Below are 16745 nucleotides of genomic sequence, written 5' to 3'. Positions count from 1 at the left end.
TTGCAGAAGGGGACCTTTTAGCTTAGTTTAGCTTATTACACAGGCTGTCTGAGCAAAACAAATCTGTTAACTGTATGTTTTTTGATTAACCACTTTAGGACCACAGGCTTAAACCCCCCTAAAGACCAGGCCATTTTTAACAAAATGGGTCACTGCAGCTTTAAGGCTTAGCTGCAGGGCCGCACAACTCAGCACACAAGTGATTCCCCCCCCCTTTTCTGCCCACCAACAGAACTCTCTGTTGGTGTGGTCTGATCGCTCTCTCAATGTTTATTTTTTTTATAAATATTCGTGTGATTATTTTTTAAATAAATTGTACCATTTGTTTAATATTTTTTGCCTAGCATGCCAGCCAATCACCATGATCAGCTGTCATAGACTTCAGCCTATGACAGACGATCACTGCAGTGTCTCCCAGGGGGACAGCCGTGTCACGCGGCTGTCCTTAGTACAGCGCTGCCTTAGATCGCAGCGCTATACCATATAAATAGACGTCGGTTTCATCTTACAGTCTTCTAGCGTCGATCGCCGTTGGGAGGTTGATGACGGAGCTGAGCTCCGTCATTCAAGCGGGGATCCCTATTCAGCGAGCGCAATCCTGACTGCACACCGATCGGCGTTAGGCGGTCCTGGGCCTCCCGCCGCGTTCACGCCAATTGGCGTGGAGCGGTCCTCTGGTAGTTATAGAAGAAAAAGCACTTGGAGGAATCCTACAAAATATTAGAATTTTTTTTTATTATTAAAAATGTTTGTTATGAGTTGCCAGAGCTTTGCAACCCTTACCTTATTTTAAACATATATACTGCACTTTTCTCCTGGTGAACTCAAAGTGCTTCAGATTTGCAGCCACTTAGTGCAAGCTCCATGGGCAACCAGGATCATTAGATCATTAGGGAGCCTTGCCCAAAGTCTCCTTACTGTTTTTACGTACTGGCTTGAGTCGGGAGCCATAGTAGACCATAGCAAACATTATAAATGGTTAGCAAAGTAGTAGCTATGCTGTTTTGTACACATACCTGAAGTAAAAACAGTTTGTTAGTAACAGTATAGGACATCTTGAAATGATTATAAATCAAGACTAGATGTTCTGGAGTACGTGGATTATCCATTGTTCTCCAGCTTTGTCTAGTATTAGGGAACTTTAGTAAACAAGACCCTTGGCATACTTACTGAGATCCAAAGCCAACAATCCAGAGCTGCTAGGGAAGAATAGTAACCACATAAAGGGGCCTATACACCTAACGATTTTCCCCCCGATATACAGCAGATTCGAATCTGCTGTGAAATCGTCACGCAAACGCTGACAGAACGATCGATTTCCGTCCGAAATCAATCGTTCCCATCGATTCCCGTCAATCCGTCAGTGCGGAAGATTTTTCTCGATCGCCGGCGGGTCGGGAGTGTGACCGACGCAATACAGCGGAGATACATTACCTGTTCCGGCTGGCGTGACTCCCCCAGTCTCCACTGTCTTCTTCTCCGCTCCGGGCTCCAGCTTCACTGAACTTTCTGTCCCGGCAGGAAGTTTAAACAGTAGAGCGCTCTCTACTGTTTAAACTTCCCCTGGACAGGAAGTTCAGTGAAGCAAGCCAGCCGGACCGGAGACCAGCGCGGAGAAGAAGATAGACCGGGGGAGTCGCGCCGGCCAGATCAGGTAATGTATAGCTGGCAGGCAGGCGGCAGCGGCAGCTCCACAGATTGTGATCGGTTTTGTGCTGAAACTGATTCACAATCTGTTTGCAGTAAAGGCAGCCATCAGAGACAATCAGAGAGGGATCTATCTGTTGGTCGAATCTGATGGCAAATCGACCAGTGTATGGCTACCTTAAGTCCTGCAGAGACATGCAAGGGTGGTCAGATGTGCAGGAATGGTTTGACCACCAACAGGGCATTTGAACTATGAATAAGCGGTTTATTATTGCTTAGGGGAGAGTTGATGCCAGACCAGACTGTGTTCGGAAAAACAGCAGGATATGGCAGAAAAAATCCAAACCTGGCCAATCACTTTTTCCTTGTGCAGAGTAAAACCTGAAGATCATGGGTTACCTGTACAGACAGATGGTTGTCCACTCCAACCATACATGACTGGGCAACATGCAGATTTACCCATTGTGTAATTGTTTTCAGAAAAGCTCAGATTAAATAGCATGTTGATGGCCTGTCTGTTTTTATTAATTAATCAGAACACACAATCTGTTTCACAGAGGGAGCAGCTATAAATAATGAAATCATTATAGCATTCCCTATTATCCAATACTTAGATCTGTGACCGTTTAAAATATAAATAATACTTTCTTGCAATCCATTAGACAGGCCTAAACTGTTTATACATTTATTTTTTTTTAACAAATAACCTCTCATTTGTAATTGATGCCTGTTTTGATTAGAGAGTCAATGGAATGTCTCTTGGAATTGGGCCAGTAAGATTCAGCAGGACCTGCATTGGGTTAGCCCAAGTCCAAGCTACATGACATTTACAATAAATTGGAATTAAATACAGGTAGAAGGCTGGGCATCCCTGACCTAATACTACAATTGAATGGTTAATCCCTGTGGCGTACACCGCCCCTCCTGGACTAAAAATGCACGCCCCGCATCCAAACAATGCAATACTGGTTTATGGAGAAAGTTTAGCTTCCATTATAGTTTGCATGCAAAATACAATCTACTAGTCATCTGCACAAACGTTGAGGTAATTCTCTGAAGCAGATGTCCTACACTATCTAACCTAAGATAAAAGCATATGTCCTTACCTTGGCAGCAGCTAAGCAAAAATGTGTAACTTACATTCAATATGGACAGCAGAGAATAAAGCCAGAGCTCACCACATGGGCTGCATTTGAATAACTTATCACCTCATGTGCACCACTTATACAGCTCAAATACACACTCAGCAATCAAACAGATGCAAAACATATGCATAATTAAATACTTACCATGCAAACAGGAAAACACTATGGGAGCTGCTAACCTGGTAGTTACAAAATTATGGAAACAAATACAGGTATAAGGCTGTATTTGTTTCCATAATTTTGTAACTACCAGGTTAGCAGCTCCCATAGTGCTTTCCTGTTTGCATGGTAAGTATTTAATTATGCATATGTTTTGCATCTGTTTGATTGCTGTGTGTGTATTTGAGCTATATAAGTGGTGCAAATGAGGTGATAAGTCATTCAAATGCAGCCCATGTGGTGAGCGCTGGCTTTATTCTCTGCTGTCCAATAAATCGGAATTATTTGCATCTCATTGCCTAGTTCTGATCCCTTGACTGCTGAGGCGCAGAGCACTTAAGCCCCCCACACAGGGATTTTTGTCGCCCGGCAGGGATTGGTACATGATCCCATAGACAAGATTGCAGTGCCGACACTGTGGAGATGTGTCACTAGCCTTCAGGCTAGTGATGCGTCTTTTGCTATGGAGGCAACGGAGAGAAAATGAGCGACACACGATGGAGCAGATTCCCGTGTGTGAGGGAGCAGGTAGAACAATGAGATTGGCCAGTGCTCAGGTGTCAAGATCACTAAAGATCCCCTGTGCCGGATCTTTAAGTCAGACATCAGGCAACCGCTGTATACCACTCATGATCTCGACCCAGGCATTCTATGTCAACGCCACGAGTTCATTCCGGCGTGTGTACGTGGCTTAACAAAGTCTGCTATTAGATTAACAGTATGTGGAAAATAGAAATAAAAAATCCTACCTAATAATAGGCAAATGTCTCTGCTTTCCATGTCCTTGTGTCAGTGCTTTTTCAGTTCTGCGCATGTGCAGGGATGCAGAGACACTACCGAGAGCTGAGGGGAATGACGCAGCAGAAGAGGACGGGTCCAAAAGGGGGGGCAGGCCTGTGCACGAGTGGCGTGCGTCGGTTCGCGCGTGGCTCTTGAAAAAGAGAGAGAGCGGCCACAGCCCAGCCTAGCGCCCATTTTTAAATGGGCCTTAACACCTCATGATGTGTTTACAATTATGGAATTGCTTTCTGGTATTTACTAAGGATAGCTATGAACTCTAATCTCTGAGCTCAAACCCTTTTTTTAATATATCTTTTTGAGAGCCGTTTGTTTGCTGTCTTATGATCACAGTTAAAAGCATGTGCAACACGTCTGTCACTCTTATGCTGGGAATACACGGTTCGTTTTTGCCTTCGTTTAAACCTTCGTTTCGATTGTGCCTTTTGTCCTTTTCGATCCCGAAATAATCGGTCATACGGTTAATATCACCACCCACGGTTTCGGTTTTTTTTTCGATTCTGATGGTTTCGTTTTTCCAATGATCGAAGGCTGAAAAGAAACGAAACGAAAATCCCTTTTTACAGGGACGGACTAGCATAAACGAATATATAATCGATCTGAACAGCCATCAAGCCTACCAATGGCTCGATTAGATGGATAAAGAGAGATAATATCAAACATGTTCGATCACTAGTCGTTCGTTTTTGGGGTCTATTAATCGAAACTATAATGAGATTATGACTATTTTCACATACGTTTTCAACACTCGATTCGTTTACCGAACGAATCGAAGGTTTAAACGAAGGCAAAAACGAACCGTGTATTCCCAGCATAACACCTTTGTTACCTTTAAACGCTCTCTCAAAACTCACTTTTTCTGACAAGCATACGCTGTACCTTAGGTCACATCCCCTTTGTCCTAGGTCAAGTTGCACTCCTACTAGATATCCTAAAATACACTTCCTCTAGATATGTGTATTGTATACTACCCCACCTCTTGTTTGCCCCCCATTCCTTCCTTGTAACCTTGGAAGGGCAGGGCTCTCTCCCCCTCTTGTGTCTTGGAATTACATTATATTCATCATGTTACTTTTATCACTGTAATTACCAATTCTGTATTTTGTATTGATTCTGTATTTTGTTTCCAATTCTGTATTTTGCATATTGGTCTATACCATTTGTCTTTATTATTATGTACCTCATGTTCGTTTCTTACTGTGTACAGCGCCACAGAATGTGTTGCAGCTTTATAAATCAACAATAATATTGCGTACTGAAGTTTACACATGCAAGGAGGCATGTGCAGAAGACTGCACCAAAATGCCTGATTTTGCATAATATATGCCTCCTCTTGGCACTGTTTATATAGTAGATAGTAGTTTTGTAGCTTGTAGCATGCATGCTGGTTGTCCCTGCATCGTGTTGTTACTCAATTTGACTATGTTTAATCTTCTGCCCCATGACTTGAAAGACTGCACGTAATTTCCTGCTCTTGTTTTGATCCAGGCTGCCCAACGTTTGATCTGTGTGTCTGTTGGTGACCTCTACCAACCTCAATGACGTTGCCTGCGCACCGCCTGCTTTCACTTTAGCCTAAATCATTGTTCGAGTATGAATCCCACCTTCCCTGGCTTCAGCATATGTTTCGATAATCTTTCAGCACCTAATACTATCTTTAGACACCAGTAACAGGTACCACCATATGGACAATCCTTAGACACCATATGGACAATCCAAACTCCATAATCACTTGTCCTGTTCAGTCGACAGTTGGGTGAGTCTGGTGGCTACAACCTGCGTGTCCTCAGCAGCAAAGGATCCAGTGCCTTCTAGGATTGCTGATCTATCATCCCTTTCAGGTTACTCTGGCCAAGACTGATAACTTTCTTAGACTTTAGATTAGCCTGCATCACCTGTCAGTTGGCCTACCACCAGCATGTTTCAAATGTATGAATTTAACATGCTCAGGAAGCATATAAAGACGTCTCTCAATATAATGCTCAGGATATATTCACACATGTGGTGGTGTAAAGTGATGCGTACTGCTTGTCACTGTCACTGGCTTTGCAGCACAGCACAGTCCCATTCTGTACATGTGTATGGGGTCAGCTATGTCAAAATGGTTGGGAGGACCTTTTTCTCCATATGGCACTCTGCAATGCTCTGAGTGAGCTCTGAATGAGAGAGCTATTCACTATTGAAAAGAGAAGTGGTGCATGGTGGTTTGCACTGCATCACACTCCCTTATACATGAGTGCAACAAATACATTAGCTGAACCTCACTCACTTCACTGAGATAGCTTACGGTTAGAGATTTAGATCCTGATAAATAGCCATTCATAATAGAGTATCTTTAATGAAAGTCTCCAGGAAGAAGGAGTCTCTGGATAGAGGGGGAGATGAAAGAGTTAATGTGGCACGTATACTTACCCCCTAGGTCTTTGGTCCATTGAACTTCTCATCTTGAAATTTGGCTTCCTTCTGCTTTGATCTCATTCCCAGATCTCTTCCACTTTCTGATTACTGATACAGAGTAAGTTTGCCCAAATACCGGCAAGCTGAAGAGTGGCACTTGAAAGCCAGAAGTGTGCTGGGACTAAGATCAAAGCAGCAGGGGATTTCTGTGTAGCAGTTCTCTGGATCACAGCCATGGAGGTAAGTGTAATTGACACTATTGCACTTACATTCCCTGTATCCAGAGAATGCACTTCTATGAACTATATAATTAGTCAGGCTTACGATTCTCATAGATGTCACATAATAACTGATGGTAAGTCTGATTGTCCACCGAAAGCATTATGATTCCTCTACACTTATTAACATTACTTACTAGCAAAACTAGCTGAACAACGCACATATGACCTGCTTTTTATTGTCGGTTTCACCAAGGATTGTGTTTCCATGCATGGCCAGTTGTTCGGAAGTTATAACTTTCTCATTGTATAGGTTTTCCATTTTACTGTCTTTATAGCTATAATTACAGATTATGTAGACTGTGACTAAAGAGCGAAGCTGAAAAGAGCACTTTGTTGTGATGGTATATTGGAGATCGCTTTGCCTAGCTTTTCCATTCCTTGCTTAAGAGCAAAACTGAAATGAGCACTTTGCTGTTACATTATAGTAGATATTGCATTGCCTAGCTTTACCACTCCTTTTTGAAAGAAATCCGACAATTATGCTCTACGTCCAGTAAAACATCTCTGAACTGAAGCTTGGTGTCCGTTGCTATTCCAGCATATCCAGCCACATCCAGATGTCTTAGCTTTATTCTAAGATTTTAGAGCTTTTTCCACCTAAAGCTCTATAGAATTTGTAGTCATTATCCCACAATTCTAAAGCATTGTTGTACATTGTATTATTCTAAACTTGGCCCTACATTGTTGTAGAGACCATTGATTGTGAGCTCTGCTACAGGTTAGTTAGTGATGCAGCTTACTCAATGCACTCTGTTAAATTCTGAAGAAAATCAGCACTGTATGAATGAATACGAATGTCGGAATAGTGTAAAGTATGCAATCCAGACCCCACACATAGTGGGGTCTTGTAACGAAAAATCCGCAACGCCGGATGGATTGCAGAAAAATGGTCGCGTCCAGTCCGGCAAGCGGACCTTCCAACGCGGGATGCAGAAATTCGTCCGCATCCGCTGCTGAAACCCGTCCGAGCGCTCTGCGCCAAACCCACCAGCATGCTGCTCACCAGGGCTCTGCCATCTCGACTCTAGGGGGTGCGCGCGCGCGCCAGACACGCCTTTATACTCTTAGAAAGCGTGTCAGCTGACCTGGAGGTTAGCTGACATTTTAGCCTGCTCTAAATGGTTGCTGCCTGGGGTGGAGACTTCTCTCTCAGGCAGTATATAAGGAAGTGCTTTTCAGTCACACTTCGTCTGTGTTTGCGATACCCTGTGTCAGCACTCAGACCTAGTCTGCCTTGTATTTGAGATTGTGTTATATATTGGTTTATCGCCAATATATACACATATTATACTGTCTTGATTTATCGTGTATGATTCTGTGCTTGACTACTCTTCTGCTTCCTGATTCTGTACTTCGCCAGCCCGTACCGTTATAGACTTTTGGCTTGGTTTCCGACTATTCTCTTGTCTCATGTTTCTGTACTGCTGCCGCCTGATCTGTTGCCGAACCTCATTTTGTCTGACCTTTTTCCCTTCAGTGGAACGTCTCCCACTGTAGGGTTCTATCAGTGGCTTGCCTCTTTGAGACGACCGCCACTAGCAAACCCTTGCTGCTAGAGGTCGAGATTCCTCCACTGCGTCCCTTGGAGGATCTCACACACAGGGTTCCCATTCAGAGGTAACCACACCTATGAGGAATTACTGTGTGGTGGATTTTTCCACAGACTTGTATTTACGCTGTATATTATTATTGTCTGCTGTCCACCTTGCCTGGAGGTTGTATCTCTGTGCCCTATAGGGATACTCGATTGTACCAAGCACCCTCTTGCTTACGATTGTACTGTGTCGCGCTGTACTTGCATTATTGGTGATACTGCAGATCACCAATAGTCAGAATCTGTGCTTGCTGACACCAATCGTTACAGCTCTGTATTGCATACTTTCAACTTGGTTCTTAAGGTGGCCACACACGATACAATAAAATGATCCGATTTTACGGCAATTCGATAAAAACGATCGGATCTCCCGAAAACATCGAAAGCTTTTTTTCATTCGACTGAAAAATCCGATCGGATTTCCAGTTTTTTTTCGATTTTTATCTGTCCGGAATGCTAGATATTTTTGTTCAATTTCTCTAAAGATTGTATGGTGTGTGTTAGATTGTCAATTTATTAATATACACGCCCAAGCAATTTTCTCAGAGTTTCCAATCATTTTTATCATAATTGGTGAAAAATTAAACATAGGTGTGTGGTACATTGGTCATATTTTTAAAATGTTACAATCCGTCAGAAAAATTGCTTGCAATTCTTAAATTGAACAGATATTTAAAAGATTGTATGGTGTGTGGCCACCTTTAACCTCCCTAGCGGTATGGACAGAAATGTCCGTTCAAAAAAACATGCTGTGAACAGTATAAACATGCATACACATCAATACTCTCCTGCACCGTATACTAGACCCTTGCTTGACACATTTTGGCAAGTTACAGGAAAAAAAAAGTTTTAAAAATAAATTTTATCACTGTTTGCACAGAAATCCTGGGGAAATTGAACGCTGGGAAGGTTAAGGTGGCCACACACCATACAATTTTTTAAATATCTGTTTAATTTAAGAATTGCAATAAATTTTTCTGACTAATTGTAACATTTCAAAATTATGACCAATGTACCACACACCTATGTTCAATTTTTTCCTCAATTATGATAAAAATGATTGGAAACTCAGAGAAAATTGCTAGGGTGTGTATAATAATAAATTAACAATCCAACACACACCATACAATCTTTAGTAGAAATTGAAGAAAAATATCTGGCATTCCGGATCGATTTAAATCGGAAAAAAAAACGGGAAATCCGATCGGATTTTTCAGTCGAATGAAAAAAAAAAGCTTTCGATTTTTTCAAGAGATACGATCGTTTTTATCGAATTACTGTAAAATCGGATCATTTTATTGTATCGTGTGTGGACACCTTTACACAGATCTAGAAAAACATTTGTGCCTGACCTGGGGCTTTAAATAGGAAGGGTTATCCTATGCAAGAGCTATTTGGCACAGTACTTGCACCAGTTTAATAGTTGTATTCCTGTGAGCAAGTAGCCTGTTCTCTGTGAGTCTGCCAGTAACCAGATGTATTTTATAAAGCAATGGTATACTCAAAATGAGAGCTGTCATTTTGAATAATTATCTGTCACGTTCAGGCATTGAACAGTGTTGAAAACCCTGGACGTAATGCAGCTGTCGACTGTGGGGAGTTAAATGTAAACAAAAGATACTAAAACTACTGATTTTCTTCTGTAGGTGACTCAGAAACATGCAACATGAAAATAATATAAGATTCACACGGTGATGATCTGTAACAATGGACTGTGTTATAAGTGTGAAGAAATCCTTGATTTTTTCTATTTTTTTCTGCATTGTTATCTGTTCCTGACTACTTTTTAACAGTAAAGTTGTATTTTAAATGCAAGCAAACCTGTGAGATTTTTTTTCCTTAAATCGGATACTTACATACGTAGTGGGTAGTATCTGGTTGCTCCAAACATCTTCCCGATCTTCCACGAGACCACCACTGCTGTCTGGGACTTTTTTTTATTAGCAGGAAGAAAATAACATGCTTGCTTGGCTTCATGCTCCTGGGACAATCAGACCATACACGCGCATGTGCAGTATGTTTGCACTTGTGCATGAACAGGAGCATACAAGATACAGAGGCGCCAAAAGAATAAAAGGTAATTAAATTAACTTAAAAAACCAACTGGTTAAACAGAGGAGGCAGCGGTGGTCTTACCCCCTCCAAACAGACACAGGCAAGGACTGCGATTCAGACAGACAACAATTTATTCGGAACTCCAAAAAAAGTTCCGAATAAATTGTTGACTGTCTGAATCGCAGTCCTTGCCTGTGTCTGTTTGGAGGGGGTAAGACCACCGCTGCCTCCTCTGTTTAACCAGTTGGTTTTTTAAGTTCAATTAATTACCTTTTATTCTTTTGGCGCCTCTGTATCTTGTACACTACATTGAGTCCACCCTGGGTGGAGGGTTGTTACCCTATTTTCCTGTCTACAGAGAGCGACTTTTTATTGCTGAGTGGGGTCAGGATTGTTCTCCCCACCTGCCTATACAGTGGTTGCCTATTGGTAACCCTGGTTTGTAAGTATCATTTTAACTTCTCATTTATTTTGTTGTCCCCAAAACGAATTACACTATTGGGGCTCTTGGTGTCCCTCTGCTTTATGAACAGTAGCATGGCTCTGAAAGCATATACTGTACAACACAGCCTTGTTGCATTTGCTTAGAGGGGCCCAGAACTGGAATGGGGGGCCACCGGATAAGCGGGGAAGCCTGTGGACTATTCAGAGATTTCCCCCTACTGAGGTATCTACTTTTATTTACATATCTCTCTTCAGGTACGCTTTATTAAGTATCATATACAGATCACGCTAAAGGAAATTCAGCCAAGGCAATGGTTTGCCCTGGCCTGGCCGAGAGTCTAGCATGTGTATGGCTGCCCCATGACATTACTTTGTGATCCACTATGGCAGCTTGCTAAAGAAGAAAAGAGTGCAGTATCTTGTTTTGTTTTTAGCGCTTCAGAATGCAGCTCGCCCAACACCTACGGTATCATGCCTTCCATCTTCTCTATTGAACAGTACATGCTGGTCAGCTACCATTGAACATTGTTTCCATACAGAGCTTGTTCCCTGAAACTTCACTTTACCAATCAATTAACAGTCGTTAAGGGTGACATTGACTGTGCATGTGTACCAGACTCCTGTTTGATGCCGCTTTAACTAACTAACAAAAAAAAACCTGATATAAATGTTGTGCTTTTTCTAGTCCAAGGCCGCCTATACCACTGTCTTTGCTACTGTCTGAAGAGGAAGCAGCCATCCTTATACAGTCATTCTGGAGAGGTTATCTGGTAAGCATCTCGATGCAATCATATAGTAGAATAAAAATCAAATGCATTAACAGGCAATAATTGTAACAATTTAAAAAGTAAATTCAATGATAATGCTGCGCAGGGTACTAGAAAGAGTACTTGAATACAGTCCAGGCTGCAGGCAGTGTCCTCTGTATAGGCGTTCCACACTTAGATTAATCCAATACTGCTGCGCTTGTATATCTCACAAATCTAACAGGCATATGTCGGGTTGCTCTAATACCATGACTGGATGAGTATTTTTAGCTGGGTGGGCTATTTAGATACATATAAAGGGGGGGGGGGGGGGGTTAACTTCCATGTTAGTACATGAAATATAGATGGTCCTAAGGACTGAAGGATGTATTGCTATGATGATACTTATGTATATGTGATACTTATGTATTCTTGAATTTTGTATTTTTGTACGTTTACATACTTCATTGTTTATATTTTATTGTTTTCATTTTTTTATGTTTTATAATTTTATGTGGATCTACCAGTTCGATGTACTATGATTGAATAATCGGGTTTGTCTGTGGCACACGAATGTGCCCTTAGAAGATATGGTACAGTGTGGATTGTCATATCAGGCACCCTGATTTTGCAATTATGTCATTCTGTATAATCAGTGGGGTTTAAGAGTATGTGCATCTTGTTCATTGCCAACGGAATCCGTATTTGTGTAGATCATATGAGCGTGCGCAGACAGATGGGCAGGCATGGAATTCCGGATCCCAGTGGACTTTATGAATAAGTACAATCTGTCTGATGCTTACGGAATCCGGAATAGTGCAGACTAGATGAATGTACCTGACCAGTGATGCAGTTACGGAATCCGTAGGAAGAGGAGATGTATAAATATGCATGTGTAAGATGATGTTACGGAATCCGGAGGTATAGGGGGGTTTATGAATATGAATGAGAATGACGCATACCCGCAAGCCGCTACGTGATAGGCGGCTGGTGGGATAAATTTGCGAGGTGAATGGGCGTGCGTCCAGCCCCTGATGAGTCACGCCCCATGACAAAACGCGTAGGGCGGAGCTTGGTCGCACGCACAGACGCTTAGGAAACGAGGCTCTACACTACACCCGGCCGGCGGACGCGTTGATGTTGCGGTGCAGTATTTTAATGTGATACGCTATGTTTCAAGAGTTTGCACTGTAAGCAGAATTTTGTAGCAGGGTTTTAACTTGTAATAAATGGGATTACGCTATGTTACCTTTATACTGACTCTAGGATCTTATGTTTGATGGCAACGGCTGCCGGTGATTGTGTTTACTAGCAAGAAGATTGAGGGTGAGCAGCCAATCCATAGGGAGAGTTGGTGGCAGTTTTGGTGCGTTTGGGGCTTATTCACTGCTCTTGGTAGTGTGTGGTTTTACACTGAGGGTGAAGTAGTCCCTACGTTACACCCTATGTTCCCCTCTCTGTTTTTTCTTTCGCACATATGCCTGTTGGATTTGTGAGATATACAAGCGCAGCAGTATTGGATTAATTTAAAAAGTAGGTGTAGGTGGTCCTTAGCATCTATTCTCCAAACTAAAGTTGTCCACTGTACAGAGATCCTTGAGAGGCTAGAAGGAGGGTTTACATGAGAATCGGGTCAGGTTAGCCGACAGTAAAAATCTGTAAAAAATGACCGATATTTTACTATCATAATTACGTAGTAGAATATTGGTAATTTAATTGATTTCTACTAGTGGCTATTTCTGGCACCACATTCTGGCCCATTTTATACTGTATGTACACGACACACAGGGAAATGTTGGCAGAGAAAGATATATGTGAGAAAGAGACAGGGGGCGTAAGAAAGAGGGGGGGGCATAGGAAGGAGGTGGGGTTACATGTAGATACACAGAGAGACTTGGGAGATAGAAGAAACAGCAGTGAGATCTCACCAAGGAAATGTGGGCGCCTGCTAGTGGTGAAAGTTTGAGCACCGCCATAGGTGCCCATTGAAATAGCATTACTGAGGGGAAACGTGGTGCCCGCAGCGCCCAATAAATAGCAGGGTCCAACATTTATCAGGCGTAGCGGGCGCCCAAACTAACTGTCAATACTACTATTTGAATGGGCGCCTACGGCGGCGGCCAAAAAATGTTTTGGGTTTTTTTTGCGGCAATTGGCAGCAGGGGGCAGGGGATGGTGGTTAAGGTTAGGTGTGTGTGTGTGGGGGGTGGTTAATGTTAGGTGTGTGTGTGCGCGTGAGGGTGTTGGTTAAGGTTAGGTGTGTGTGTGTGTGTGTGTGTGTGTGTGTGTGCGGGGTGGTGGTTAATGTTAGGTGTGTGTGTGTCAGGGGGGGGGTTGTTAAGGTTAGGCATGAGAGTGGTGGTTTGTGCGGGGGGGGGGGGGGGTTAGGGTTAGGCCACAGATAGGGTGTTTGTGTGGGGGGATAGCTAGGGTTGGGCATTAGGTAGGGTGTTTGTGTGGGGGACGGTTCTGTGCGAGAGTAGGGTTAGGTTTAGCTATAGTAAAATATCGGTGTTTAATACTGATATTTTACAATCCTTCTTTACACTTTAATAGTTGAATATCTGTAAATATACCAATATTCTACTATTGGCTTTTCTCGGTGCCCAAATTTCCAGGCGCCCTCTTATTAGGTACACGGGTCTGCAGTCTACACCTGTCCTGTTTGACAGGGAACATGCAGAGAAAAAACACTAAAATCCTGCACTGTGGAGGAGACATAAGAAGGTTAGAGGGACATGGAGGTAGATATACACTAAAGAAGAGAGGAGAGACCAGGAAGTCAGACCAATTAAGATTACTGTAATCTTGTCTAAAGTGTCCAGAGCTCACACAGGGGTTCTCTCTGCTCCGATCACTACAGAAGTCAGCTGTCAGCATGATTAATTGTATAAGTGGCCTCTGCAACACCAGACTGCCATTCATTATTGATTAATTATTCTGATCAGGATATTTAATCAATAGTTCAGAGCACTCGGGTGTCACAGGCAGCAGCCAGTGTATACAGGTAGTGATGGGGAGAGAGAAGCACTGTGTCAGCTGCCCACTTTCTATTCAAATATGCCTACTGTGCTCATTCTGCCAGCTACCTATCCTAAAGGAGCTCCCAGCTGCAGCACAGCACAGCAGTCCTGTGTCTTTTCTCACCCTGCCGTTGCTGCTTCTGTGTTGGTTCTGTCTCTGTTGGATGAGTACAGTATGTACTGCAGGGCTGTGTGTCAGACACATTGAATCTGCCACCGAGAAAGGAAGTGGGCGGGGTGCCACATCCAGAGCAGGAAGCAGCAGAGTGCTGTGCAGTGCCTGCAAGTATTGGTGACGTTGGCTGCTCAGATGATTTTTTTGTTGGGGCTTCTCACAAATGCTCCCTTCCAGATGCTGCACCCGTGGACAGACGTCACCCCTTGCCAACCTCAGCTGTTGAGAGCCTTTGGCTTAAATCATGGAACACTGAGATCATTAGTCACAGAGACTTTAGAACTTTATGTAATTTTTTTGTAGACTACAATTATCCACATTTGAAAAATAGGTCACATTCAGTAGAAGTTATCATGATGTCATTACAAAACTAGTGAGCACCAGTACTACTAGTAGAACTTGGGTTTTGGGACAGAATTAGAACATCCAGAGGAGGCGTAGGGAACCAATGGTTCGGGAGCCAGATGTGGCTCTTTTGATGGCTACCTCTGGCTCACAGTTAGTGGTTGATCCACTAAGCTACACTGCTCAAGCAGCGCAGCTTAGTGTGACAGCGCAAGTAAAATTGTCAAAGCTGCAGTAGCGTGCACTACTAACTTACTCTAACTACCCCCCCCCCCCCCCCCCCCCAAAGAAAAAAAAACTAACGGCCGCTCCAATTTGTCCCACCCTGGACCCTGTCAGGTCCAGTGACTTTGTAGGTCGAGATCCCCACACTTTGATTGGCCCAAAAGGCTGTCCGTCACTTGACAAGCAGCCTATTGGGCCAAAGTGCGGGGATCTCGTCCTACAAAGTGAATCAACCCCTAATGTTGGGCTTACATGAGTCGATCCGGCGGCTGGATTAGCCGCCGAATCGACTCCCGTCGCGTCCCCGCTCATCCGTGCGTGCGCCCGCTGCGTCCCCGCTTGTCCACATGTGCGCCCGGATCGATTCCCGCTCGTCCCCGCCGGCGCTTCTCATCTTCCGCTCGATTCGCCGCTATTGTCCGCCCGCAGAATTGATCCCAGCGGTGATCAGACACGTTGGATATTATCAATCGAGCCATCACCGGCTCGATTGATAACAGCGCACCTCGCCGTGTATGCCCAGCATTAGTCAGCTAGCTAATTGTACAAGCTGTTGGTCGGTATTTCTCCTGTCTGGCTCTCGGGAAAATTGCTGATGTTGCTGAAACCCAAGAGAAGCTGTCTGACACTTCCGCTGCCAGAGGATCAACTGTATGCACATCTCCATGGCAACAGGAACATGAGCCCTCTGCTGCACATGCGCACGGTCCCAGTTTGAAACATATTGTATGGCTCTCACAGAATTACATTTTAAAATATGTGGCGTTTATGGCTCTCTCAGCCAAAAAAGTTCCTGACCCCTGATCCAGAGGAAGCCTTCACAATTCCAGGTAGAAAATATAAACTTTATTCAGATTGTGTTCTTTTATCGTTTTTATCCTGTAACCTGTGCAAACATCTCCTCCAATTCTGGTAGTTGGATTAAGCTGACACTTATGGCCTTAGTAACAGTGATTGGCTGTGACAGTAGCACTGCAGGCCTCAACGTTGCGGGGAACTGCACAGCTAATCATTGTCAAGTAGAAGGGAACCTGTTCTAGTATGTGGCACAAATCTGCTTACATCTCCTCCCTGCAAAGTATTGTGTTTTTCACTCAGTGAAAAGAACACATTACTCAATATAAGGAAAGTTTAATGGTTTAATTTAGAATAAATACATGTATGCTTTCAAATTTGTGCTTTTCATAGATTTTAACTCTATTTTATTTTTTTTATTTTTTGGGGGGGGGGGGGGGGGGGGGGGGGGGATTGTATTTCTTGCTGTTACTGAGCACTAACTAAAAACATTAAAATATTTTTGCATACAGCATTCAGGGGTGCCCACACTTTTTTGGCTTTTGAGCTACTTTAAAAATTAGCAAGTCCAAGTGATCTACCTATGTGCAATTTTAGGAGCACAATTGTATATACAGAACGTAAAATGTTGTGTGGTTGGGATCTACTGTGAAGTCTTTTGTGATCTATACACAATGGGCACCCCTGGCAGTCACGTACATTTATGTTGTGTCCATTATTTGGATTCATGCTCATTTTGTGCCTCCACGCATTTTCCTTCTCAACCCGCTACCACTGTTGGCATCAGGGAAAGTGGGGAGAATTTATCTTTCAGCTCTGACCTGTTTAGCTTGGAAACTGCCCCGGCCCACCACCCCACGCCACCTTCTACTGCCTTGTCTCCCCTTCTTGCACAAGCATGTTACCTGACAACTCT

General features: G+C 43.3%; 1 protein-coding gene across 1 annotated transcript in view; it reads left to right on the top strand.

The window, feature by feature from the left end:
- Positions 1-16745, top strand: part of IQCK (IQ motif containing K) — a 175298-nt gene that overhangs the window by 94168 nt on the left and 64385 nt on the right. Inside the window, exon 7 of the mRNA XM_068244799.1 lies at positions 11206-11290. Within this exon, the coding sequence (XP_068100900.1) occupies positions 11206-11290 (85 nt within the window). The remainder of the gene's footprint in view (positions 1-11205; positions 11291-16745) is intronic.

This window comes from Hyperolius riggenbachi, chromosome 7, assembly GCF_040937935.1.
Source record: "Hyperolius riggenbachi isolate aHypRig1 chromosome 7, aHypRig1.pri, whole genome shotgun sequence".
Taxonomy (NCBI): Eukaryota; Metazoa; Chordata; class Amphibia; order Anura; family Hyperoliidae; genus Hyperolius; species Hyperolius riggenbachi.
This window is presented reverse-complemented; position numbering and strand designations above follow the sequence as displayed.